Source organism: Oryzias melastigma, unplaced genomic scaffold (genome assembly GCF_002922805.2).
Source record: "Oryzias melastigma strain HK-1 unplaced genomic scaffold, ASM292280v2 sc00296, whole genome shotgun sequence".
Lineage (NCBI taxonomy): Eukaryota > Metazoa > Chordata > Actinopteri > Beloniformes > Adrianichthyidae > Oryzias > Oryzias melastigma.
Window position 1 is genome coordinate 169,300 of NW_023416911.1, and position 25,925 is coordinate 195,224.

Below are 25,925 nucleotides of genomic sequence, written 5' to 3' on the forward strand. Positions count from 1 at the left end.
AAACACAACAAGGAAAGTTTATGAGGGAAAAAAAAGTAATAGAAAAGAGAAAAATATATAGAATTCCAGGAAAAATGTCAAATGGACAGCAGTGCTCTTAGAAGAGAAATTCTTTTTTTTTTTTTGGGCTCCCTAGAGGCTGAAGCTACACAGACTGACTGAAGAACTATTACTATCTGTATGAAAAAATATGAAAGGCCACATCATGGGGCTGAGAGGTCTGTGATGTTCCCCTACCACAGTGGTAAAGAAATTAAAATTTCAATAGTGCAGTTATAAAAATAGCCTTCAGACAAAGGTCCACTCAGTATATTTTGGGTTCATTTAATCTTTACTTTAGTGTTCACATTAAGACACTCTTACAACAGCAAACAGGAAGAACTTCAGGCGTTATAGCAAACTGAAATATTTTTAATAATAATATCAATAATAATAATAAAACAAAATGTTTTTCGTCCTAACATAATGCAAATAAAGTTCAAGCTTTTACCTTCATGGTGTGACGGTTTTAGAATCATGGTTCAGATCATTTTCTGGATCAGTAAAAAGTAAAAAAAAAAAAGCCAAAATGTTTGCAAGTTTAACCCTCTATAACCTAGGGACTAAAACTCCTTTTTTCTTTACTTTTAAAATTACCTCTGTATTTTCAATTTAACATGCTCACAAAAGGACTGCTTGTAGTTCCTAGAATTTCTAAAAGTACAGTTGGAGGTAGAACCTTCAGCCATCAAGCTCCTGTTCTATGGAATAAGCTCCCAGCTCATGTCAGAGAGGCAGGTACAGTTTCTACCTTCAAAACTAGCCTTAAAACATTCCTCTTTGGACAGGCGTTCTGCCAGGCTAGCTAGTAATCAGAGAATATTCCCTCTCCTGTGGTCCTTGTGAGGCTAGATTAATAAATTAATATTGATGCGTTTAAATATAAATTTAGATTTTCTATCATGGTTATTATTCAGATCAGCTCTGGGGTTCTGTTCTCTATTCTCATCTACTTCTCCTCTCTTCTATTCTTTATTAACTATTGTATTTAGTTCTCCATGCTTTTGTGGTGCAGTTCCATTCACATGTTGTTCTTCTTCCCCACTCTCCTCTGGGGAGCGGGAGAGATTTCAGATCCCCGGTGGATCGCCCACGCTCCCACTCTGGGCCGTGGACCACGCCCCCGACACCATCCTGCATCTCTGAGTGAGAGTGATTCCTGCTGGGTCGTCTTCCTCCTGGTCGTGGACTGGACTTCTGCTTCATCTTGACTATGGACTTCATCATCACTTGTCCCTCAGCTCCATCTGAATGAACTCTTCTAGATACGTAGTTGTAGAAGCTAATCTTTCTTTAACAGTTCTGGTATCGCCTGTCCGTCCTGGGATAGGATCTCTCCTTCATGTGGGAATCCCTAAGGTTTCTTCTTTTTTCCTGACTCAGGTTTTTTTTAGGAGTTTTTCCTTACCGGGAGGGAGGGTCTAAGGGCAGGGATAACCTGTTTATTTAGTCTTAGTTTTAAGCCATTGTGTATATTTTGTGACTAATTTTCTGCATTTGTAAAAATTACAGGTATAAAGCTCAATGAGGCAAATTTCATTCGTGAAATTGGGCTATATAAATAAAATTGAATTGAATTGAATTAAAACAAAACATCTTTAAACTTTGAACACAAACAAAATGCTAAAACATGTAGTTTCTGATCACATTTGCATGTCTTTAGACCAAATCTACAAAAACTGACAGAAAAGAATGCTTCAAAATAGTGTTGAAAATACCAAATCTATCTGGAGTTCCCTTAAAATACAAATGTTCTCATCTCACTCGCCTAATGTCCAAATTAAATCATAAATAAAATTATTTTGGCTTGCCATACAATCGTCCCCTGATGGCACCGGGTAGTCCGTTACGCAGCAGCGGCTTTATCCTGTGCGGGACAGTTACTGCTCCTTATTAGGAGATTCTCTGAATCCAGAAATGGAAACATGTACCGATGCTTTTATTCAAACCTGATATCTATCGATCTGCGTCCTCATTATGAAGCTGAGAAACGTTTTTGACGGAAGCTCCTCCCACACGCGGTGGGAGATTCAGGTGTACAGACTTTAAGATAACCGTGAAGCAGCTACTTTAGTGCATGTCAAAACAAAGAGGATTTACATTAATTTAATGTGAATTCCTTGCGACTTGAACGGATAATTGATTTACATTATGCTAGCCTGAGATGTGTGCGCGCGCGGGGTCGGGGGGGTGGTGGTGTTGGGGGGGTTGTTGTGGTCCGCAGTACACGTGTGTGTCGAACCGTTCTGATCCATACGGACCACGGACTATCCGTGATCCGTTACACTCCTAGTCTAGACATAAACTCGTAATAACCCAGACACTCAGCTGTATTTTTCATGTATTCTAAATCAGTGGAGAATCAAGTTAAAGTTGTTTTTTTTTTTAATGGTTGCCAGGCCACACGTTTTGCTCCTCCCATAACCTGCTGCTCACATGCTCTGAACTGCATCATGCAGTGCATAAATGATGACAACTGTCTTAATCACTGCGCTATAGTTATAGTCAACACACGTCTGCTCGCTGATTTCTTTATTTCATTATTTTTTCTTGCCGAGCGCAATTTTTTTCTCCCTTAGCCAGGGATACCAGCTCACTGGTCGGGCGAGAAAAGTTTGTCGGTCCGGATGTGGACCGCGGTCCGCCACTTGGTGATACTTACTCTGCCAGCGAAGGAACCAAATAAGGGATCTGTGAATTTTGCCTGGAATTGTTTTTGTATTTTCATTCAAAAATGTTTTGACTAGTTTGTTGACTAAATGTATTCTTAATTACACCTAAAACTTTCATTCTATGTTGTCAAAACAGTTTGTTAAACATTTTTGGGGTTTCCACAGCAAAACGAATCCCATTTTTCCAGACAGATTTTCTGTTTTTGCATGATTTTATGTCTGATGTGTGAATAGAACATGGAAAAAAGACTAAATAAAGGCAGTGTCACATATGTGAAGTTGTGCTGATTAAAATGATACCATATAAGCTTGTTAAATTGAAAATACAGAGGTAATTTCAAAAGTAAAAAAAAGGAGTTTTAGTCCCTAGGTTCCAGAGGGTTAAACTTGCAGACATTTTGGCATTAACCTCCCTTTCTCTCCCAAAACTCAGCAGGGTTTGGCCTTCATCGTGTTTATTTCTTGATCTCTTAAGTTTTCTTTTCCGCCCCTAGTGGTTGAATTGAGCATTGCGGTCACTTCTTTAAATAACCATAACTCATCACAGGAATGGGCTAGAAACTTGCTCTCTTTTTTGAAAATTCTTATATTTTTTTCTTCATAACTGGGCCAGATTAAACCACACAGTGGACTGGATATGGCCCGTGGGCCAGATGTTTTACAGCCCTCTTGAGCCTGAAGATCTAAGAGCTCTTGGCAGTTTGTGTGGACGAAGGAGCTCTAATAAATATAAACAATCGGGCTGCACGTTAGCGCAGTGGTTAGCGCTCTTGCCTCATAGCAAGAAGACCCCGGTTCAAATCCCAGCTGGGGGATCTGAAAAACATCAACTGGGACATTTCTGTGTGGAGTTTGCATGTTCTCCCAGTGCATGCGTGGGTTTTCACCGGGGACTCCGGCTTCCTCCCACCGTCCAAAAACATGCTTCATCGGTTAATTGGTGACTCTAAATTGTCCCTAGGTGTTTATGAGAGTGTACGTGTGCGTGTTTGACAGACTGGTGACCTGTCCACGGTGAACCCCTCCTTCACCCATCAGCAGTCGGGTTAGGCTCCAGCACCCCCGCGCCCCCGAAAGGGACAAAGCAGACAGAAGATGAATGAATGAAACTGAAATGAAGCCATGCAGTGACTTAAGGACAGGGATAGTATGAGCCCTTCTTCTGGTATAAGTTAAGAGACGTGCAGCTGAATTTAAATTAGTTGCAATTTCTTAACAGACTGCTTTAGAAGTCTGGATAAAACAGCGTTGTGATAATGACATTTTAAACGTATTAAAGGAGTGATTAAAATCTCAGAGCTGGCTCTTGAAAGGCGGGGTATTACTTTGGAAATATTTTTAAATGAAAGAATGCAGTCGTTCTCCTGCATTTTGGGTCCTACACCACCGGTTCCTGACAGAAACCTATTTAACCACCAATTAAAGAATATTGATAATAAATAAAGACATAGTGTGGGATGGAATGATGCGAGGGAAAGAAAAATCAAAAGATTAGTTAAAAACTCTAGAACAAAAAAAAAGGTGTTTAAAAAAGGTCAAGTTTTGTTTTTGTCATAAATCACAGTTCTTCTTTAAAGCAGAACTGTTTGCAATTGTCTAATACAAACTACTTTTGTTTGTGCAGGTGGACAGCTCAGTTTTCCACAGCAGGGAAATGGTTCAAAGCCTGGCGTTTGCATTGTCCTTCCTGCAGAGGATGGATATGAAGCCTGTTGTAATCATTGCATGGTCTGAAGACGAGGTGACAAAGTCCAGAGAGTCAGATTTGGGATCGTGCACCGTTGGACTGATGGAGCGATGCCAGCAACTGAGTCAAGCTCTACAACAGCACTCAGCCACCGTTCTTCCTTTCTTCTCTTCAGAGGCAGTTCTTCACTTGCAAGAGGCGCATAATGGAAACAAGTAAGCATAACATATAAGAAAAAAACCCTCTTAACATCAGGTTTAAAATATACATTAATCGTACTGGACTTAAAACATTTTTACCTTTCTATTTTTCTTATAACAATATGTAGCATGTATTGCCCAAACTCTGAACTTAATGAAAAAACATTAAATTATAATTCTCAGATTATCAGAATCTAATGTAGCCACGAGGGGGCCCAAGCCAGGGTCTCATTGTGCCGGTCCCAAGCCCGGATAAATACAGAGGGTTGTGTCAGGAAGGGCATCCGACGTAAAATCTTGCCAAATCAAATATGCGAATCAGACCTACGAAATCCATACCGGATCGGTCGAGGCCCGGGTTAACAACGACCGCCATCGGTGCTGTTCACCGACAGGGTGCCGGTGGAAATTGGACTACTGTTGGTGGAAGAAGGAGAGGAGGAAGGCGGGTTCGTAGGGAGAGAGAGAAGAGGAAAGTCACTAGTGTTGGACTGAGAGTTGGGACTTTGAATGTTGGAACTATGACAGGAAAGGGTAGAGAGTTAGTGGACATGATGCAGAGGAGAAAGGTAGACATACTGTGTGTCCAGGAGACCAGGTGGAAAGGTAGCAAGGCTAGAAGTTTAGGAGCAGGGTTCAAGTTGTTCTATCATGGTGGAGATGGGAAGAGAAATGGAGTAGGAGTTATCCTAAAGGAGGAGTTTGTTAGGAGTGTTGTGGAGGTAAAAAGAGTGTCAGATAGAGTGATGAGTCTGAAGATAGAAATGGAGGGTGTGATGTTCAATGTTGTTAGTGGGTATGCCCCACAGGTAGGATGTGAGCTGGAAGAGAAGGAGAAGTTCTGGTTGGATCTTGATGAAGTGATGATGAGCATCCCTGGAAATGAGAGAGTTGTCATTGGTGCAGATTTCAATGGTCATGTTGGTGCAGGAAACCGAGGTGATGAGGAGGTGATGGGCAGGTTTGGTATCCAGGAGAGGAATGTAGAAGGACAGATGGTGGTTGATTTTGCAAAAAAGATGGAAATGGCGATAGTGAATACATTCTTTGAGAAGAGACAGGAACATAGAGTGACCTATAAGAGTGGAGGTAGAAGCACACAGATAGACTACATCTTGTGTAGACGGTGTAATCTGAAGGAGATCAGTGACTGTAAAGTAGTGGTTGGTGAGAGTGTTTCCAGACAGCACAGGATGGTGGTGTGTAGAATGACTCTGGTGGTGAAGAAGATGAAGAAAGAGAGGGCAAAGGCAGAGAAGAGGACAAACTGGTGGAAGCTGAAAAAAGAAGATTGTTGCATGACTTTTAAGAAACAGTTGAAACAGGCTCTGGGTGGTCAGGAGGTACTCCCAGATGACTGGATAACTACAGCTAATGTGATCAGGGAGACAGGTAGGAGTGTACTTGGTGTGTCATCAGGAAAGAGAGTTGATAAGGAGACTTGGTGGTGGAATGAGGAGGTGCAGGAGTGTATACGGAGTAAGAGACTAGCTAAGAAGAAGTGGGACACTGAGAGGACTGAGGAGAGTAGACAGGAGTACAGGGAGATGCAGCGTAAGGTGAAAGTAGAGGTGTCAAAGGCCAAACAAAGAGCTTATGATGACTTGTATGCTAGGTTGGGTAGTAAGGAGGGAGAGACTGACCTGTACAGACTAGCAAGGCAGAGAGATCGAGATGGGAAGGACATGCAGCAGGTTAGGGTGATCAAGGATAGGAATGGTAATGTGGTGACAGGTGTCAGTGGTGTAATGGAAAGATGGAAAGAATACTTTGAAGAGTTGATGAATGAAGAGAATGAGAGAGAACAAAGAGTAGAAGAGGTGACGGTTGTGGAGCAGGAAGTAAGAAAGATTAGTAAAGGTGAAGTGAGAGGGGCTTTGAAGAGGATGAAGAGTGGAAAGGCTCTTGGTCCTGATGATATACCTGTGGAGGTATGGAAGTGTCTAGGAGAGATGGCAGTGGAGTTTTTGACCGGGTTGTTCAACAGGATCTTAGGTGGTGAGAAGATGCCTGAGGAATGGAGGAGAAGTGTGATGGTGCCCATTTTTAAGAATAAGGGAGATGTGCAGAGTTGTGGTAACTACAGAGGAATAAAGCTGATGAGCCATACAATGAAGGTGTGGGAAAGAGTAGTGGAAGCCAGACTAAGAGCAGAAGTGAACATTTGTGAGCAGCAGTATGGTTTCATGCCAAGAAAGAGCACTACAGATGCAACATTTGCTTTGAGGATGTTGATAGAGAAGTACAGAGAAGGTCAGAGAGAGCTCCACTGTGTCTTTGTAGATCTGGAGAAAGCTTATGACAGAGTGCCCAGAGAGGAACTATGGTATTGTATGAGGAAGTCTGGAGTGACAGAGAAGTATGTCCGAGCAGTGCAGGACATGTATGAGGGCTGTAAGACAGTGGTGAGGTGTGCTGTAGGGGTGACAGAGGAGTTCAAGGTGGAGGTGGGATTACATCAGGGATCAGCTCTGAGCCCCTTCCTGTTTGCAATGGTGATGGACAGACTGACGGATGAGGTTAGACAGGAATCACCATGGACTATGATGTTTGCAGATGATATTGTGATTTGTAGTGAGAGCAGGGAACAGGTGGAGGTGGAGTTAGAGAGGTGGAGGTTTGCCCTGGAAAGGAGAGGAATGAAGGTTAGCCGCAGTAAGACAGAGTACATGTGTGTGAATGAGAGGAACCAGAGTGGAAGAGTGAGGTTACAGGGAGAAGAGATAAAGAAGGTGGAGGAGTTTAAGTATTTAGGGTCAACAGTACAGAGTAATGGAGAGTGTGGAAAAGAAGTGAAGAGGAGAGTGCAAGCAGGTTGGAATGGGTGGAGAAAAGTGTCAGGTGTGATGTGTGACAGAAGAGTTTCAGCACAAATGAAAGGAAAGGTGTACAAGACTGTGGTGAGACCAGCCATGTTGTTTGGACTAGAAACAGTGGGACTGAAGAAAAGACAGGAAGCAGAGCTGGAGGTAGCAGAGATGAAGATGCTGAGGTTCTCTTTGGGAGTGACCAGGATGGATAGGATCAGGAATGAATACATCAGAGGGACAGCACATGTTAGAGGTTTTGGAGATAAAGTCAGAGAGGCCAGACTGAGATGGTTTGGACATGTTCAGAGGAGAGACAGTGAATATATTGGTAGAAGGATGCTGAGTCTAGAGCTGCCAGGAAAGAGGTCTAGAGGAAGACCAAAGAGGAGGTTTATGGATGCAGTGAATGAAGACATGAAGGTGGCTGGTGTTAGAGTGGAGGATGCCGAAGACAGGCTTAGATGGAGGAAACTGATTCGCTGTGGTGACCCCTGAAGGGAAAAGCCGAAAGGAAAAGAAGAAGATTATCAGAATCTAAGAAGACTCAAGTTCCGCTGGAGGAGAGAGAAGGCAGAAACTCAGGGGATTTGCTTTTGATTTAGTAGTATTTATATAGACAACACATTAAACAAGACAGAGAAAATGGCCATACAAAACCCCAACATTTACAATGACATCAAATATAAATATAAAGTCCATTAAGCATTTGTTGGTCTGAAGTACACAGATCAAATGTGGTCTCTCAGTTATGCAGTTCGGGTTTGAGAGAAGTAATCCAGCAAGAGATCCGGAGTACAGTTTTCCTGCGAAGCAGTGAAGTGTATGTGAGTTGTGGAGAAGAGCTCTTGTTTAGGGGTTGGTTGTGAGTAGAGTCTGTAGCCTACAGGAGCCTCCTACCAGCACGGACTGAGCACAGGATGGAGGAAGTCCCTCAGAAGGCTCCAGCACATAACCAGGTTCAGGTCTATGGGCTTTAGCTCGCCATCACAAGCGGCCTGCATGAAAGGACAGGGCCCTTGACATTCATCTTCCGTGTATACATATTTTAGAACTAGATATCAATAATGAATAAATAGACTCATGGTCTTTCAATCAGATATTGCGCAATATACATTCAACAGTGTCATTTAATTATTACTGATCACTGATAATTCATTTAACATTTAGACTAGACTTCCGGTTCCGGGCCACGAGCAGACGTGTGTCTCCAGCTCCCCTCAACTCGTCGGCTTTTAACGTTTTTTTAAAGTTGCCTACAAGCGACTTTAATCACAAAGCTGCAGCAACAACTACCACAATGAGGAGAGTTGATCATGGCACCGAAGAAAAATCTTGAAGCTGATCTGGTAGAGCTTAAAACCGCATTAGCCGACATCCAGGCAAAGCTATCCCCAGCTATTCACTCTGAATCCACGCTAGCAGCACTGCTGGAAGCTAAGCTAACACCACTGCTACAACTCCTGGAAGATTTCCATCAAGAAAGGGCACGTAACGAACAACGAGATAATTGCCAAGATCTCCTGGAGAGGAGGATGCATGACATGGATCAACAGGCACGGATGAGTAATGTGATTCTCACGGGACTTCAACTACCACCCCGGGTGCGGCCTGGTGCTACCAGTGCTAGCAGGGATGCTAACGGAGCTGATACGGGAGCAAACGTGACCGTGGAGAATCAAGTTGGAGAATTTCTTGCGTCTAAAGGGATTTCCTTGGACCTAAACACTGTTGAGGTCTGTCATCCGCTTCCTCGGAGAAAGAATACGGATAAACCAGCGATCCTGATCAGGTTTGTGAATCGAAAGCACAAGATAGCTCTGATGAAGCAAAGAAAACACCTGAAGGGTTCGGCTGTTTATCTTGACGATCATCTGTGCAAATATCACGCTGATCTGGCGAAGCACGCGAGGCTCCTACGATCGAAGAAACAGATCCACAGTACGTGGACTCTGAACTCCAGAATCTTTGTGAAACCTCTCGGACCACCGGATGTTACCAAGCCTCTGGAAATAAAATCCATGAAAGACTTTGAGAACTGTGGGATTACGCATGTCTGACCCTTTAATTCAAGCAAAATGTGAAATGTGAACTCTAAATAAAAAACCACTGGATGTGAACTCTGACCTGACTCTGAGCTGAAGAACTCGAGCACATTTCCCTTGAGATGAGACCTTCACAGTCTCTCAGTCATAACAACGAAAAACGATTACGTGGCCTTAAACTTGTTCCTAAGCTGGGATGTAGCACTGATTTCTGCTCAAACTGCTGATTCTTTTCTTTCCAGCCAATTATTTTTTTGTGTACTATAATCATTTCTTTGATGAATACAATTTGCACAAATTGTATATATATATGTTTTTTTTTCTTCTTTTAAATTAGAATATTTGAATTTTTTTTTTCTCCATTAACTAATGAAGATGATTTTCTATTTTTATAATCACTCTTTGATAAATACAAACTGTATTAATTGCCTTATTAGCAAATGAAGATGACTTACTTATTACATTTTGTATTATCATAATTCTTTGAATACAATCTTCAGTTTTTTTCAAAGAGAATATTAGATGATTCGTTGTGGATGCTTTGAAACTTGATTACATCAAAAATATTAATGATGCTTTGAATCTATTAATATTTGATATAAGTCCTGAAACAGATATTGATAATTCATGTAGAGAAAATGATCGAGTTGGGGTGGGATTATATAAGTTCACTTCCGTCCACTCCCTTTCAAGTGATCAACTTGTGATTCATTAAGTGATATGTAATGTATTATTACCTAATTGCTTGAAATAAACCATTTCATTCATTCATTCATTTAAACAACTTTTCCTAACATTACACAGTGATGTTTAATGATCTATGTTAATGTTCTATGTCATTCTCATAAAACAGGAAATGCTTAATTAACTGGAGAGTGGACTCGCCAATTCCACGGCAAAAGAATTACCAGTATGATGTTTTTAGACATTCTCAGACAAAAATAAAATAAGTCATAGAGACTGCTGATCCAGTCGACCGTCAGAGTCAGCAGCTCCTGCTAATGGCTGCCTAACCAAAACTACCTAAAGAAAACAAATTAACAAAGCCTGAAAACTAAGACTACCAAGATCCAAACTAAAAGAACAAAACCCAGCAGAGTAAGACTGCTGAGGACAAAGAGGAGGAAAAGAACAAAAAATAAACATACAAAGGATAATAAAATAGCATTTTTTTTTAAAGATTACTTAATTACTATTTATTTAATTTTTTTTAGCTACATTTATAAATTGATGTCTGAGGTTCACATAGATGATAAACTATGTAGGTTTTTACATCCCTGTTGACCCGAAGAAGTCTTGTTTGCCCAGATTTGATATAAAAAGCACATATTTATTATTAAAAAAAGAAGGTCATGAATGCAAATCCAAATTTCCTAATAGCTGAAGTAAGACTATGAGCCTCATTCTAGTTTTTTATCAGTAGAAAATGAGCCCAAAAGGCTCTTTTACTGTCAAAGGTTGCCAGCCTCTGGTCTAGACCATGGGTGCCCAAAATGGGGCCCGATGGCCAAATTTGGCCCGCCGAAGGTTATCTTTTGGCCCACCAAGTGTGGCTGCTGAAGCCGTGTTTGGTCACTGAGCGTGTTGTCAGCAACATATTTAGACAAGCGCTCTTTGAATTACCGTAATTCCTGAACGGTTTTCTCTATTAGAAAATTCCAACAGTTTCTGAAAGCTGAGACATTGCGCTTTCTTGACAATATCTGGACATTACGGTAATTTTACCCAGAAGCCCGCGCGGAGCTCTTCTGCTTGCCAGTGAGACAGACGGAACGGTGGAGAGATGCAGAGAGCGGAGCCGTCAAAAAGAGTTTTTATAACGGTGAAAAACATAAGAGAAATGTCTGAAAGACGACCACCGTGGGAAATATAACCTTCATGGAGGTTCAGAGAAGACTTTGGGACCGAAGGAGGAACAAGAAGGAGTCATTTTTGGTGAGAAAAGGTAACGTTTGTGGAGCTGCATTTCCGTGTTTTTTCCTGAAGTAATCAGCTGCTAGATAGTTTTTACTCTGAAACACAAACTGTGAGAGAAATGTCATTCAGATGTGTATTAGCTTATATTTTACTCATAAATTATAAATGATCTTATAAAATATGCATACATTTACGTTTGTTCAGGAAATAAATATCACAATAAATGAAAACTATTTTTCTTCAAGTTTCCTGTAAGAGGCTGTGAGCTGGAGCTGCTGGAGGACCAAACGTGAGGATGCTGGAGACTGGTGATGTCGTCAGGGACCAAAGCTGCTCATCACATCAACAAAGATGTGGAAACGGATGATGAAGACCCTCATCCACTGAGGTTCATCCCAGGTGTTCAACCACCTCTAAATGCAGGAAAACCATCAGCAGGTGAAATCTTTTCCCTCTGATGATGCAGAATCTGCACCAAGAGACTCCTTGAGAGTGTGGAACGTGTGACTGTCAGTGTAACTGCCCCTTGTGTCCAAAAACGCCTGTAGATATTTTACATTTTATGCACTGTTTTTGTACATTTAAAGAGAAAGATACAAGATGTTTGTTGTACACAGTTTGATTCTGAACAAATTTAAACTTTTAACAAACAAAATCTGATGGACTTCTGCACTGTTTTTCTCTCTAAAAATCACATTCCAATCTTGTGTGTTTTTCTTTATACAATTTGAACTGGTCCAACACTATTATGAAGTAAAAAACATTATAAAATTATGATAAATATTGAAAATTCAGTGTCTTCTTGAAAAAGGAGCAAAAGCTCCAGGCAGACATTTTTGAGGAATAGGTGTTAAAGAGTTAAAACCTCTTACCCGTTTCTCATTACTTCTATATGGTTTTCAATAGGGCTGTAATGAGTATCCGGGTGCTCGGATATTAGCGATCTGCTCCCAAATTTTCGAGTACGGATATTCGCGAAGTCCAAGATCGCTGATTCGCGATCTTTATAAATATAGTAAATTGTAGCAAAATATGATCAAAATATCAATTGGGGACGATGTATTTTTGCTCTGAAATGCAGATTAATGTAGGATTTTAAGTTTACGAACTAAAATAAAACCGAAAAAGCCGCCGTACTTCCACCGGAAGTAAGCACATCTTCGTGACGGCGAGGCTTCCGGTTTTCAAAGTAAAACTAGAAAGAGCTTTTTTCCGTTCAAAAACTGAGACTGAAGTTCCGTTCACAGGCATAACTTCTGAAACAATGAATTAGCTTTAACATCGGAGCTTTAGCTCCAGTGCTTACAATATTTTGGTTATGATAACTCTTCAACATTTGACGTAATTAACGAAACTCCAAGAAACGCAGCCTCGCGCTGCTGAAAGGTGGATGTAATCAACGTGAATCAGCTGATTCTGCTGCGAGAAAAGACTTTTCATAGGAGCTCTGCACCAATATGTAGTGATTAGAACGTAAAATACTTTGAGGATAGAAAACTGTGGAGAACATTTTCAGGTTTTGTTGTTAAATGATCCAAAACAGCAGTGATTTTTATCATTTTATCTTGTTTTACTGCTGAACCAGAAGACTGTTAAACAAACAAACAAAAAAAAAACTTTAAAATGACAAAAAAATTGTATCTGAATCTTTGTGTTTTTTAATCAGTTTAGTTGATTCTGATCACCTGTTCTAAATAAAGGTATAAATGATGATTAAATACAAATAATTTCAATTTTCATCCATCTAGTAAATGGACATACACATACACTATCTTTAAGATTATGGTTTAATATGAATGATAGTATGTGTGCATTCTGTGATAAATAAATAGAAACCACACAGCTCTTAATTTATTTTATTTTTGTCCCAAAATACAAATATTTTGGGATGAACCACATACTATAATTGGCAGGGAGAGATTTTCCCACAACATTTCCATCAAACCCCATCATGTTTGACATCATATTAGAAAATAAATTAGAAGAAATGTCACTACGTAAATGTAATCCTTTGTCACAAATATAAATGTATAAAGACTCCCCCAAAATGTAGAATATTTACCAACAAATTCAAACTGTATTTAGAATGGCTGAAGCTCCTCAAGGAACCAAAAATAAGAACAATGTATGATGAACTAAAACTTCCCTTTTGTGTTCATGTGAAAACATGTTTTTGTTCTTTGGCTCTCTCTGTATTCATTTTATTAGCTTTGTTTGTTTGTAATTTAATTCCTCCTCTGTTTGTTCTGTTTTATAATGTCAAGTCTTGTTCTGTAGTGTAGTTAAATAAAAAACAAAGTTGCTGATCTGGATGTGACAATTGTCTCTATAAAGTCAATCTATGGACAATCTACAATAATTAGAGCCATTTGAAGTTTATTGAATTACCTATTTTATCAAAAATCAATGGATCCCATTTCAAACTAATTAATAAAATCTGTCCTTTTGCTGAATTTCTTAAAAGCAGATTGTGTTAAACTCTGCCCATTTTTTGTAATTTGGATGATGAAACTGGAACATTTATTGTTCCCATGTTCATATTCCAAGATTTTTTGGAGAAACCTCAGAAATTGGAATAATCTCTAACTTTACATTCACCATTTTTAATTAACTTTAACAGATAATTAATTCACAAACATTAATATTATTTTACTAATTAAGAAATGTAGTATTCGTTGTTGTTAATAGAAAGGTTGTAAACGTCCTGTTTAAAAAACAGATTCAAAATATATGATGTCTCATTAAAAACCATGAAATCCTCAGAAACTGTCCAAATAACCTTTCAAGAAATCTCTGTTTGGTTATTGTTTCCTTCCTTTTTATGTCTTTATTTTCCTTCTAACTGTAGTTAACATCTTATTTTTCTTAAGTATTTTGACCCCAGCTGTTCCTTTTGCATCAATCCTATTGAAACTTAAACCCGTTTGCTTTAGAAATGTTCTCCCTGTTTGAAACAAACTGTTCTGAGACTTTGAAGACCAACCAAATCTTACCTTATTTTGGCCAAATATTGTATTGATAAATGTGAATATACAAATGACAAACATTTGACCATATTTCTCTGTGGAATTAAAACGTACAATTAATCTAATAACTGAGAATTTAATGCCTTCCAAACACTGAAACATATTTATAAATAATGATTTGAACAATTGATTAAACTTTTTTCTCTCCATTCTTTTAGTTTGTGATTACGTAATAGAAGGCTCTGTAGTTTTTCTTTGTTTTCTTTTTTGCTAATTTCATGTTGAACTAAGCATTTTTAGTAATTCAAATGAAGAAACCTCAGAACATCTGGTGTTCTATGTCAATATTACACAGGTGTAAAAACCACCTGTGTGAAGCGCTGATGCTGATTGGCTGAGGCGACCTCTGAAGGAGGAGACAAAAGTGACTGAGCTGTTAGTTTCCTTGGATCATATCTTTGGTTCCTGTTTTTGTTCATGTTATGTCATAATCATCTGCTAGAGTTATGTTACAGTGGATTATGATCTGTTCAATAAAAATGCAGGAAATAAATTATTAACAGTTTATTTAGACAACAGTAACAGCAGTAGTAGGGGGGGGGGGTCTCCTCTGAATCAAATGTCTTCACTGCTCCTCTCTTCCTGTTGCCGACACTTCCTGTAAAACATGAAAATGATTCAACAGAGATCAGAAAAGACTCCAGACTGTTTGGTTCTCATGAAAATCCTAAAGATTAAGGAAACAATGACTTCACTCCTTCTGCTCTGATGGAGTTTTGTATGATAGCAATGACTGATTCAGTTACAGCAACACCTTAAAGAAAATGAAGAATAAATCACTGACCTCCACAATAAAACACCTGCCAGCATCAGCATTAATGGAAGATTTGATTCTCACATTACATGAAGATTGTTACCATGTATATAAACCTGCACTGAGCTGAATAGTCTCTACATTAACATTGTGTGGTCACAATCACATTCTACAAATGTTGTAATTGTTGCCCCCCCTCTCACCTGTCTGATTGGACTTCAGGTGTGGAGGTGGTCGTCTCTGGAACCTGAAGATCAGCTGCAGAGTTCCTGCAGAAGCAGCAATGCCTCTTCTGTCCAGAAACTGAATCTCCGTCCATGTCTAAGAGAGAAAGGCCGGTGTGAATGGACTCTACTCTACACTGCTGCTGTCTTAGTACGTTCACTCGGGTTATTCTGACTACAGTAAACAGCTTTGATGAAAACGAAACGAAAATGAGGAAAACTTACTGAAGTCGTTGTCATGGTTTCACGAGGCCAGAAGGACCCAAGTGCTGGAAACATGTCTGTGTGTGAGGAAGTGATTTATTTAGAGATGGGGATGAATCTGGAGTCAGCGTGCTGGCAGGGGGGGTTGGGAGAGATGGAGAACCAAGAGAGGAGAGGCTGCACCGGGGTTTGCAGATGGTGTCTAAGACATTGGGAGGTGAGCGGCGTTCCTTTGTCCTTCTGGAGCTGGAGGACACGGTGAGCAGGTAGAACCGAGTCTGTGGCTGTGAGGCAGCTGAGCAGAGAGGTCCAGAGATGGTTGGTTGTTGGTTCTCGTGGTTGAAGGATTCTGCAGACAGGAAACAGTTCATGAGCAGAGTACTGGAGGGTGAGGAGAAACTTAGAGTTTAACATGAATATCAGAGACACTGCAGGTACAATACCTAAAGGTAGACAACGATCTGTCGATGAACACTGGAAGCTGCAGAGCTTAATGCTGAACAGCTGAGATGATGAGGTGAGCACCGACTCCTGCTGGAACACCAGAGACCCTCCAAAGCTGTAAGCACCGGGGAGACCTGCATGGACCAGACAGTAGTTTAGAAATTCAGACCTTCAGACTCAGAGAAACCGAGAGAGCGGAGAACTAGATAGAAAAACAAGTTACTGGAAAGATATTTCTTGTATTTATATCTTACAGCACTCCAGAATGAAACTTGCCCCTTTTTAAATTTTATTTTTTTTGTTGCCTTTCTATTGTCTAACTCTCTTTAGTGGAGGAGCACATCACGTCCTCCTCCACCTTTCATGTGTCTGACAGCATGTGTCCTCTCAGAAGTTCATCACAGGTTTGGTGGACAGTCACAAGCAAAACCAGCCGACATTAGTCTGAACTAGAGCGCGGGATTGTGGATGAGACTGATGTGATGAAGGATAAACAGCTTTAAGGAAAGAAAATAGAATCTTTATCACAACGGAAGACTGAAACTGGTGTTTTGGTGCAACTTTCTGAGGAAACTTTCTTCACTGAATGTCATTTCAGACGAGGTGCTGATGCAGAGAGCTTATTGTAAAGTAAAATACATTTATTTTAGCATGTTGAAACGTTATAATCAAGTAACAGGAAGAAAATACTCACATCAGCATGAAATGCTGCAGCAGCTGTCTGACATCTGCTGAGAAAAGAACTGAAAAAGAAAACAGGAGAACTTAAATAAAGAGAGCTGACGTGAACCTGATAGTTTTTAATTACATTATTATGTAATCAATGAGCTTCAGAAGTTTGTATTAACACACCTGAAGGTCTCCTCCAGTTCTCCAGACAGGGTCAAAGATTCTCCTGGTACTGCAGAGAATACAAATAACACACAAATCAAATGTTTACCAGTCAAAATAGATCAATAAATAAAGTATTCTGAGATGTGGCTCCATGCTGAACCTTTAAATCTGAGGCTCCATGTTGAACCTTTCAGCCTGAGAACCTAACAGGCTGCTGTTAGACAGTCTATCCAAAGAACACACTTGTCCTTGAACAAGGTCAGAGCAACTTTTCATTTCTGTAGCATCAACCTAAATATTGTTCTGTAGAGATCATCACCAAAACCATCAGGGTGAAGTGAGTCCAGAAAGAGCTTCTGTTTCTCAGCTATAAATATTGTCTGAATAGAGACGTTATCATCATCATCCACAAAACACGACACATCAACCTCTCCTTTTCTTCTCTATCCTATTAAAACACAGAGTGAGAAAGACCGAGGACACTCACACAAAGCAGGTAGAGATCAGCTGGACCTGTCTGTCTGCTCTAAGTGGAAACATCAGCATGACCTCTGACCTGAAGGTTTCCTACATTGATACTAATTAGTAAACATGCACATGGACACACACACATACATGTACACATACACACATGCACACACAGGAGAAAAAACAAACAAAAAAAAGATAAAAAAAATACCAGCAAGGAGCGCAGTAGGTCAACTTGGAGATCCTTCCAGGTGGTCATAACATAAAGGTCATCAATGTAGACATTTTCTCCTAAAGGAAACAGAAACACACAGACATTAACACCATCATGTCTATAACCAGAGAAAAGATGCACCAGAATGACTAATGACATGTCTGTGCAGCTTTCCTCACAACTATTAGACAAACATTCCAATCTGAAATAAAAAGAAATACTCTTCAAATCTTGTGTCACATGATATTTTCTTTACAGTATTTTGGACTAAGAATACTTACGGAGGATTCCATCCATTGTGTCATATTCAGGATCTAAAGATCTTCACAGGTTGAGCAGATATCGCCCTCCTTCACTATGAGCTCTCCTGGAGGACGGTTTTTTTGTCCAGGACATATTCCATCTAAAAACAGAGAATTTCATGTGTTTATCATATTTATCATAGAGAAAATAATTTAAAATTTAGATTAAATGGTAATTACAAACTAAATGAAAAGTTATTTCTCCTGCCTCAGCAATTATGAAACCATCAACTTTAACATTTACTGTGACGGTACAGAAATGTGTCTGTAGAACTTGTAGATTTTACACAACTACAACATTTTTACTAACATGTTTTCATTTGCTCTTGATTCACAACTATTTCAATCATTAAATATAAAAAAACACACGCACAATTTTAATCCTCATTTCTTCTTATGTCCTCCATGATCATCAGGAAAATTCTACAAGTAAATACTAAAACATACAATACACGTTTTGGGGTCTTTATGTAAACAAATATGATAACGTTGTATTTATGAAATGTATGAACTGTTAAAATTAGCAACGAAGCACAAATATCAAGGACTTAAACTAAGTCGTATTTACCTCTCAGTTTGTAACTGCATGTCATCCTTTGAACGTGGTGACTCTGTTGAAGGAGGTGATTCGTTACTGAGAGATGAATGGATGTTTTTGGAATACGGTTTATGGAATAGTAGCGACTGTGGTGATCAGCTGTTAAATATACAGTTGTCGGATCTCTGTTTCGGCTACCCGATCACCCAACTGTCGGAAATCAAATCCAGATGACGCAAATCAAATCCAAAACTCTCCACCGTCGCAAACGTTGCCGGCGAAGAGGAAGTGACGTAATATACATGCGCGCGATTAGGGCGTGGTTAGGGAAAGGGGATCGGGGACTGACAAGTTCCTTCAGATGTACATTCTAATAAAATAATAAAAAGTATTATTGGAGGTTTTTATACCTGCACAGACATACAGGAGTGAGACTTTTGGAGTCGCGGAGATCATGTGTGTGTCTCTTTTTCTCATCCCAGATTGGCTTGGTGCACCAGTGTGACCAGGATTTTTTTTTTTTAGGTACAACAATGAGAGCCCTGATTATTTAAAGTAATATACAATTCTCAATTGACAATTCAAAATTTCAAAATGCAATCAGCCTTGGAATTTAAGAAAATACATTTTGTAATTTAGAATTCAATGGTAAAAATTACATTTCGATATGACAATTAAAAAAAAATCGTATTTAATAAAAACAAAATCTGGCAATTTAAATCATCATGGGTTTTTGATGCCATCATTATAATGAAAAAGCCTTTTGCAATTTATCATTTGACCATTCATTTTGAAAATACAACTTCTAATTTACCATACAATATTTTAAAAAAGATAGTCCAATACATAGTTTGTTTTAAATTCATTTTGAACTTTAAATCTATGGGATTGTAATACAGTGGAGAACAAAGTATTTAGTCAGCCACCGAATGAGCAAGTTCTTTCACCTGAAAAGCTGAGGCCTGTAATTTTCCTTATTGGTAAACATCTACTATGACAAAAAAAATGAGAGCAAAAAAAATCCAGAAAATCTAAAGTTTAGCTCAAGACTGGAAATTGTGCCTGTTTTTCTAAAATGCTGTTTTCTAAAAAATTTCAACTAAATTTGTTGAAAATTTGCTCAATTAGTTGTTTTTGAATTTAATAATTTATTAATAATTTTATTTATATGCAATTTTATGACCTTACAAAAAGAACAATAATATGTAGTATTCTTTCCAAATAGTGATTTTTTAAAAAATATTTCTTTAAATGTTGGTGCCAGAGCAACTGTAATTTTTGAACAATTTTATGATCACAACATGTTTGTCTTTTACACACAAAAAACCCCTCTACATTCATGTTTACGTTCAATTGTAACAAAACAAAAAATGAACATTTTGAAGTTTCATTTTTTATTTTGTCTCAATACAAAATGTTACTTTTAACGAAATATGTTTTATTTATGTTTGTGTGAATAAATCGTTTATTTTAGTAGCATAGTGCAGAAGTGTTGCCATTTTAACCCAATGCATTATGGGAGATGCAGTGCAGCAACAGACACTGATGCTAGACTAACTCATGTCTCTGAGCTTCATTGTTTTGTTAACTTTTTCCCCGGTCTGACACCGGATCCCAGGGGAAGCTACATCGCTAAACACAAGCTTAAGCTGTTATTTTTGTTGGAACTGAGAGACTTTTGTAGCGTGAAAGGGGTGAATATGAAGTATTCAGTCCCAAAGTTGGTTGAAATGTATTAATTTTACTAAACTGAAATCTAATAAAATTATCCTCGGGGCATCACCTTCTTAATGAAGGAAAATATTATTCATTAATGATCAGCCGCTACTTCTAATCAATAAAGTAATAATCAATTAATCAGTCTCTTAACTTTAGGTCATTTATACCCTTTGAATTGACTTTACCACAAACAAGAAAAATAATGATATCTGAACAACGACGTCCTTTGAATATTTATTGAATAACATGAGGTTAAACAAGCAGAAATAATGGACGTAAAAGCATGGAAAGCAATCAACATGTGTGGAACACAGAATATAGCTTCAACTAATAACTAGAAATAGGTAAATGAGAAGAAAAGACATAAAATATTGAGGAGAGGAATCCTAAGTGTGTGGATGCATTAAGTGTGTGTTGTGCATAAAAAGGTGATGTTACTGATCTGAGAATAAGCTATTCTTAAAAGGAGGAATTCAAACGGGGCAAAGATGTTAGTCTTGCAAAAATAGTTAATCTTTGTTCTAACCACCAGCAGTTGACTGTATGAGCGAAGTTCGACTTCTCACCAGCGGTCTGGATCTGGGTCTGCTCTGCCAGGAAGGGTGGTTGATCCCGTTCCTGGCTGGATGCTTCAGGCGGGCCGTGGAGGCGAGATCTGCAGCCAGGTGTAGAAGGAAAGGGAACCTGCGGTTCTGCTGGTTCTGCTCTGTTCAGTCACTTAGCTTCTGGGGTGGTCGAACGATTTCTCTATTCCGTTTTGTGACCAAAAAGTATAAGTCGCAAAGCTGGCCGGACAATGAAACTTATCGAATGGTCTAGCATAAAAAATCAGTTTCAAAATAACAGCATCAAAAATGGTAAAAATGTTGGATTCAGTCTATGAAATGAACAGGACACAAAAATGTTGAAAAGGAAGAAAGCGCGCAAAAAAAACGTGATCTTAAGGCTGGAAGAACTTAGAGGTAAAGAGTGCTTGGTTTCTTCTAGAAAACTACCAAAAATGAAAATCTTGGAAATCGTGTTTTTTCCTCCCTCCTCTTGAGTGATGTTTCTGTTTCTTGAATTCTGGCTCTTGGCTTCTGCCTGCTCTAGCTTGTGCGCAAAGGTTTTGAGTATGAAAGGCAGGGCAAGAATCACCCAGTCAGTTTAGATTTGATGCGTTTTATGATTGGAGGAAATTTGCATGTCCCAATGAGCTTTGGATATGCAAATATCAGGGGCGTAACTTTATTCTGGTCCCTGGATGTGTTTAATGCTGAATTAACAATAAGGTGGGTTATATGAGTGTGTGAATCCTGTATGTGTCAAAATAAAACACTTCCCAAAGTCCACATAAACACAGAAAATGAATTCTCCAGGCTTTGACGGTTCAATTCAATTCAATTCAATTTTATTTATATAGCCCAAAATCACAAAAGAATTAGCCTCATTGGGCTTCAAAATATAAACAATTGTTAAAAACTAAACAGACTAAATAAAACTGGTTATCCCTGCCCTTAGACCCTCCCTCCCGGTAAGGAAAAACTCCTAAAAAACCTGAGTCAGGAAAAAAGAAGAAACCTTAGGGATTCCCACATGAAGGAGAGATCCTATCCCAGGACGGACAGGAGATACCAGAACAGTTAAAGAAAAATTAGCTTCTACAACTACGTATCTAAAAGAGTTCATTCAGATAAAGCTGAGGGACGAGTGATGATGAAGTCCACAGTCATGATGAAGCAGAAGTGCAGTCCACGACCAGGAGCAGGAGGACAGACGACCCAGCAGGAATCACTCTCACTCAGACATGCAGGATGGTGTCGGGGGCGTGGTCCACGGCCAAGAGTGGGAGCGTGGGCGATCCACCGGGGATCTGAAATCTCTCCCGCTCCCCAGAGGAGAGTGGGAAAGAAGAACAACATGTGAATGGAACTGCACCAACAAAAGCATGGAGAACTAAATACAATAAATAATAAAGAATAGAAGAGAGGAGAAGTAGATGAGAATAGAGAACAGAACCCCAGAGCTGATCTGAAAAATAACGCTGATGGAAAATCTAAATTTATATTTAAACGCATCAATATTAATTTATTAATCTAGCCTCACAAGGACCACAGGAGAGGGAATATTCTCTGATTACTAGCTAGCCTGGCAGAACGCCTGTCCAAAGAGGAATGTTTTAAGGCTAGTTTTGAAGGTAGAAACTGTACCTGCCTCTCTGACATGAGCTGGGAGCTTATTCCATAGAACAGGAGCTTGATAGCTGAAGGTTCTACCTCCAACTGTACTTTTAGAAATTCTAGGAACTACAAGCAGTCCAGCATTTTGTGAACGAAGTGTTCTGATTGGTTGGTAAGGAACTATGAGATCTCTAATATAGGATGGGGCCACACCATTCAGAGCCTTATAGGTTAACAGGAGGATTTTGAACTTGATCCTGGATTCAACTGGTAGCCAGTGGAGAGAAGCTAACACAGGAGTGATGTGTTCTCTTCTACTAGTTCCTGCTAACAATCGTGCTGCTGCATTCTGGACAAGCTGAAAACTTTTTAAAGAACTTTTAGGGCATGCTATCAGTAAAGAGTTACAGTAATCCAGTCTAGACGTAACAAATGCATGGATGAGTTTTTCAGCGTCACTTTTAGATAACATATTCCTGATCCTAGCTATATTACGTAGGTGAAAAAATGCAGTTTTACAAGCTTGAGATATGTGAGCCTTAAATGATAAATCCTGGTCAAATGAAACCCCTAAGTTTCTGACTGAAGAATTGGAGGCAATATTTACACCATCCAGGGAGACTATCTGATCTGAGAGAGCATCTCTCAGGTGTTTAGGACCCAGTATCATGACCTCAGTTTTTTCTGGGTTCAGGAGGAGGTAATTAATTGTCATCCAGGTCTTAATGTCTCTGATGCATGAATTCAGTTTCTCTAGGTGGTCATTCTGGTCAGGTTTAATGGATAAATACAGCTGTGTATCATCTGCATAACAGTGAAAGTTAATGCTATGTTTCCTGATTATGTTTCCTAAGGGCAGCATGTAAAGCGTGAACAGAATGGGCCCTAGAACTGAGCCCTGAGGGACTCCGTAGCTAACTCTAGTACAATGAGAGGACTGTCCATTTACATTAACAAACTGGTATCTATCAGATAAATAGGATTCAAACCACTGGAGGGCAGATCCCCTGATCCCTATGTCATGCTCTAGTCTCTGGAGTAAGATGCTGTGGTCGATGGTATCAAAGGCTGCGCTCAGGTCTAACAGGACCAGAATAGAGATTAGTCCCTTTTCTGAAGCCAATAGCAGGTCATTAGTAACTCTGACCAGTGCAGTTTCAGTGCTATGGTGAGGTCTGAACCCTGACTGAAAATCTTCAAAGTGACTATTGTCCTGTAGGTGGCACTGCAGCTGCTTTACTACAACTCTTTCTAGGATTTTAGATATGAATGGGAGATTAGATATTGGTCTATAGTTGGCTAGAATGTCAGGATCCAGGCTGGGTTTTTTCAAAAGAGGTTTAACAACAGCATATTTAAAAGACTGAGGCACATAACCAGTCTCTAGAGAGGTATTTATTATGGTTAATATGGATTCACTAATAAGGGGGAAGATTTCTTTAAAAAGTTTAGTGGGGATTGGGTCTAAGAGACAAGTGGAGGTTTTAGAAGACGTAATAACTGATGCTATTTCTGCTTGGTCCACAGCAGTAAAGCAGTCTAATGTTACAGACGTTTCTATGGATGCCTTTATTTCTACGACTTCTGCCTGCTTTGGGTCGATAGTGGGAATAACCACATTTAGCTTCTGTCTAATATTTGAGATTTTATTATCAAAGAATTGAAGGAAATCTTCAGAGCTGAGGGTAGCAGGAATATGTGGTTCAACCGAGCTGTGGCTGCTGGTCAGCCTGGCTATAGTACTAAAGAGAAATCTTGGATTATTTGCATTTTCTGCTATTAAAGTTGAGTAATATTGAGTTCTCGCTTTACGCAGGGATTTTTTATAACTTAAGAGGCTACATTTCCAAGCATTCAGAGAGTGCTCTGATCCGGAACGGCGCCATTTTCTTTCTAATTTACGAGTTATTTGTTTTAGGGAACGTGTTTCAGCGTTAAACCACGGTGCTACTCTGTTTTGTCTAACAAGCTTAAGCTTCAGAGGGGCAACAGCATCAAGTGTTCCTCTGAGGGCTTGCATGGTATCATTGACAAACTGATCATTATCAACAGGGCTTAAAGTGCTCTGAGAATATTTATCCAACATGTTACTAAACATTGGTTGGACTGCGAGTTTAAATTCGGACACAGAACGGTCAGATAATGTTCGTTTAAGCTCTTTCTTATTTATTGGAGCAGTAGGATTTTCTAATTTAAACTGAAAGGTAATTAGAAAATGATCTGAGAGTATGGGGTTATGAGGAAGGACATTCAGCTGGCTAATCTCAACTCCATGAGTTAAAACAAGGTCCAGGGTGTGCTTGTGACAGTGAGTAGGTTGATTTACATTTTGTGTGAAACCAACATTTTCTAATAAAGCCGCAAATGCGTTTCCAAGACAGTCACTGGAATCATCAATATGAATATTAAAATCTCCTGTAATTATGATTTTGTCAGAATCTAAAATAATATTTGATAAAAATTCTGAAAACTCAGATAAATTATGAGTATATGAGTATGGGCCGGGAGGGCGATATATAATTATGAATAAAACTGCTTTTTGAGTCTTTCTGTTTGGGTGATTTATAGATAGTACAATGCTTTCAAAGGAATTATAAATGTGTTTAACTTTAATGTTAAGGAGTAAGCATGACTCTGAAATTACTGCTAACCCACCTCCCTTCCCAGAAATCCTGGATTTCTGATAGTTATTATAGCTAGAGGGGTTGTTTCATTCAGCCGAACATAATCATCCTGTTTTAGCCAGGTTTCTGTTAAAGCTAGCAGGTTAAGTTTATTATCATTAATCAATTCATTAACTAACAGGGACTTTGAGGAAATTGATCTAATGTTTAGTAGCCCACATTTCATGACATCATAATTTTTGTTTCTGTGATTCATTCTTTTAATTTGCCTTCCAGCACATAAGCTAATGCTAGGAACTGGTGGGCTAGCCCTGTTTGGGGTTAGCATCAGTGCTAAAGGCCGCTCTGGGGAGAGTTTTAAACTACTGCTCTCTCCCCGGGTCTCCTCTCTGAGTTGTCAGGCTGCATGGCTAAAGCTAGCAGAAATGTTTCTGGACAGAAGAGCCGCTCCGTCCAAACTGGGATGAATGCCATCTCTGCGCATGAGGCCGGGCTTTCCCCAAAACATGCTCCAGTTATCCACATAGCTAACGCCGTTTTCTGGGCACCATTTAGCTAACCAGCGGTTAAAAGATGAAAAGCGGCTGTACATTTCATTACTGACTTTGTTTGGGAGAGGACCAGATAAAACTACTGTGTCTGACACAGATTTAGCCAGTTTACACACCGATTCTACGTTTAGTTTAAGAATCTCTGATTGTCTTCGTCGGGCGTCGTTGCCGCCCGCGTGAATTATGACCCGACGGAACCTTGCCTTACTCTGGGCTAACGTTCGGAGGTTTCCTTCGATGTCACCAACTCTGGCTCCCGGGTAACATCTAACTGTAGCTCCCTTGAGTTTACGTGTCTGACCTCGGGGGAGCCGATGACCAGGGTTTTCGGTTCAGTTGGTGCGTTACTGAGGGGAGAAAACCTGTTCCATACAGGGAGCTCCGGGCGCTCTATGTGCCTCTGTTTAGCTCTTTGCTTCTTCCCCACCGGTACAAACTCATTCTGGGGATTCCCCGGCTGCTGCAAGGGCGGTGGGATGCTAGCTAATTCAGCTTTA

At 39.5% G+C, this 25,925-nt stretch overlaps 1 protein-coding gene and 1 long non-coding RNA gene across 12 annotated transcripts in view; one reads left to right on the forward strand and one right to left on the reverse strand.

The window, feature by feature from the left end:
• Nucleotides 1-4,335: 4,335 nt before the first annotated feature.
• nags (N-acetylglutamate synthase) overlaps nt 4,336-25,925 on the forward strand; it is a gene marked incomplete at its 5' end in the record, with an annotated part of 44,668 nt that continues 23,078 nt past the window's right edge. Inside the window, 1 exon segment of the mRNA XM_024264692.2 lies at nt 4,336-4,613. Coding sequence (XP_024120460.1) covers nt 4,336-4,613 — 278 coding nt within the window.
• On the reverse strand, nt 14,883-18,631 carry LOC112141529. Of its 11 annotated transcripts, none has more exons than XR_004947412.1 (10): nt 18,406-18,631; nt 17,817-17,938; nt 17,533-17,612; nt 17,014-17,420; nt 16,872-16,920; nt 16,714-16,762; nt 16,019-16,153; nt 15,597-15,924; nt 15,351-15,468; nt 14,883-14,991 (listed from the first exon to the last, which is right to left on the reverse strand). It is a non-coding gene; the product is annotated as an uncharacterized LOC112141529 (long non-coding RNA). The 11 variants fall into 11 exon arrangements; XR_004947413.1 differs by having other exon boundaries at nt 17,341-17,420; nt 17,533-17,609; nt 17,813-17,938; nt 18,406-18,622; XR_002918405.2 differs by having other exon boundaries at nt 17,341-17,420; nt 18,406-18,621.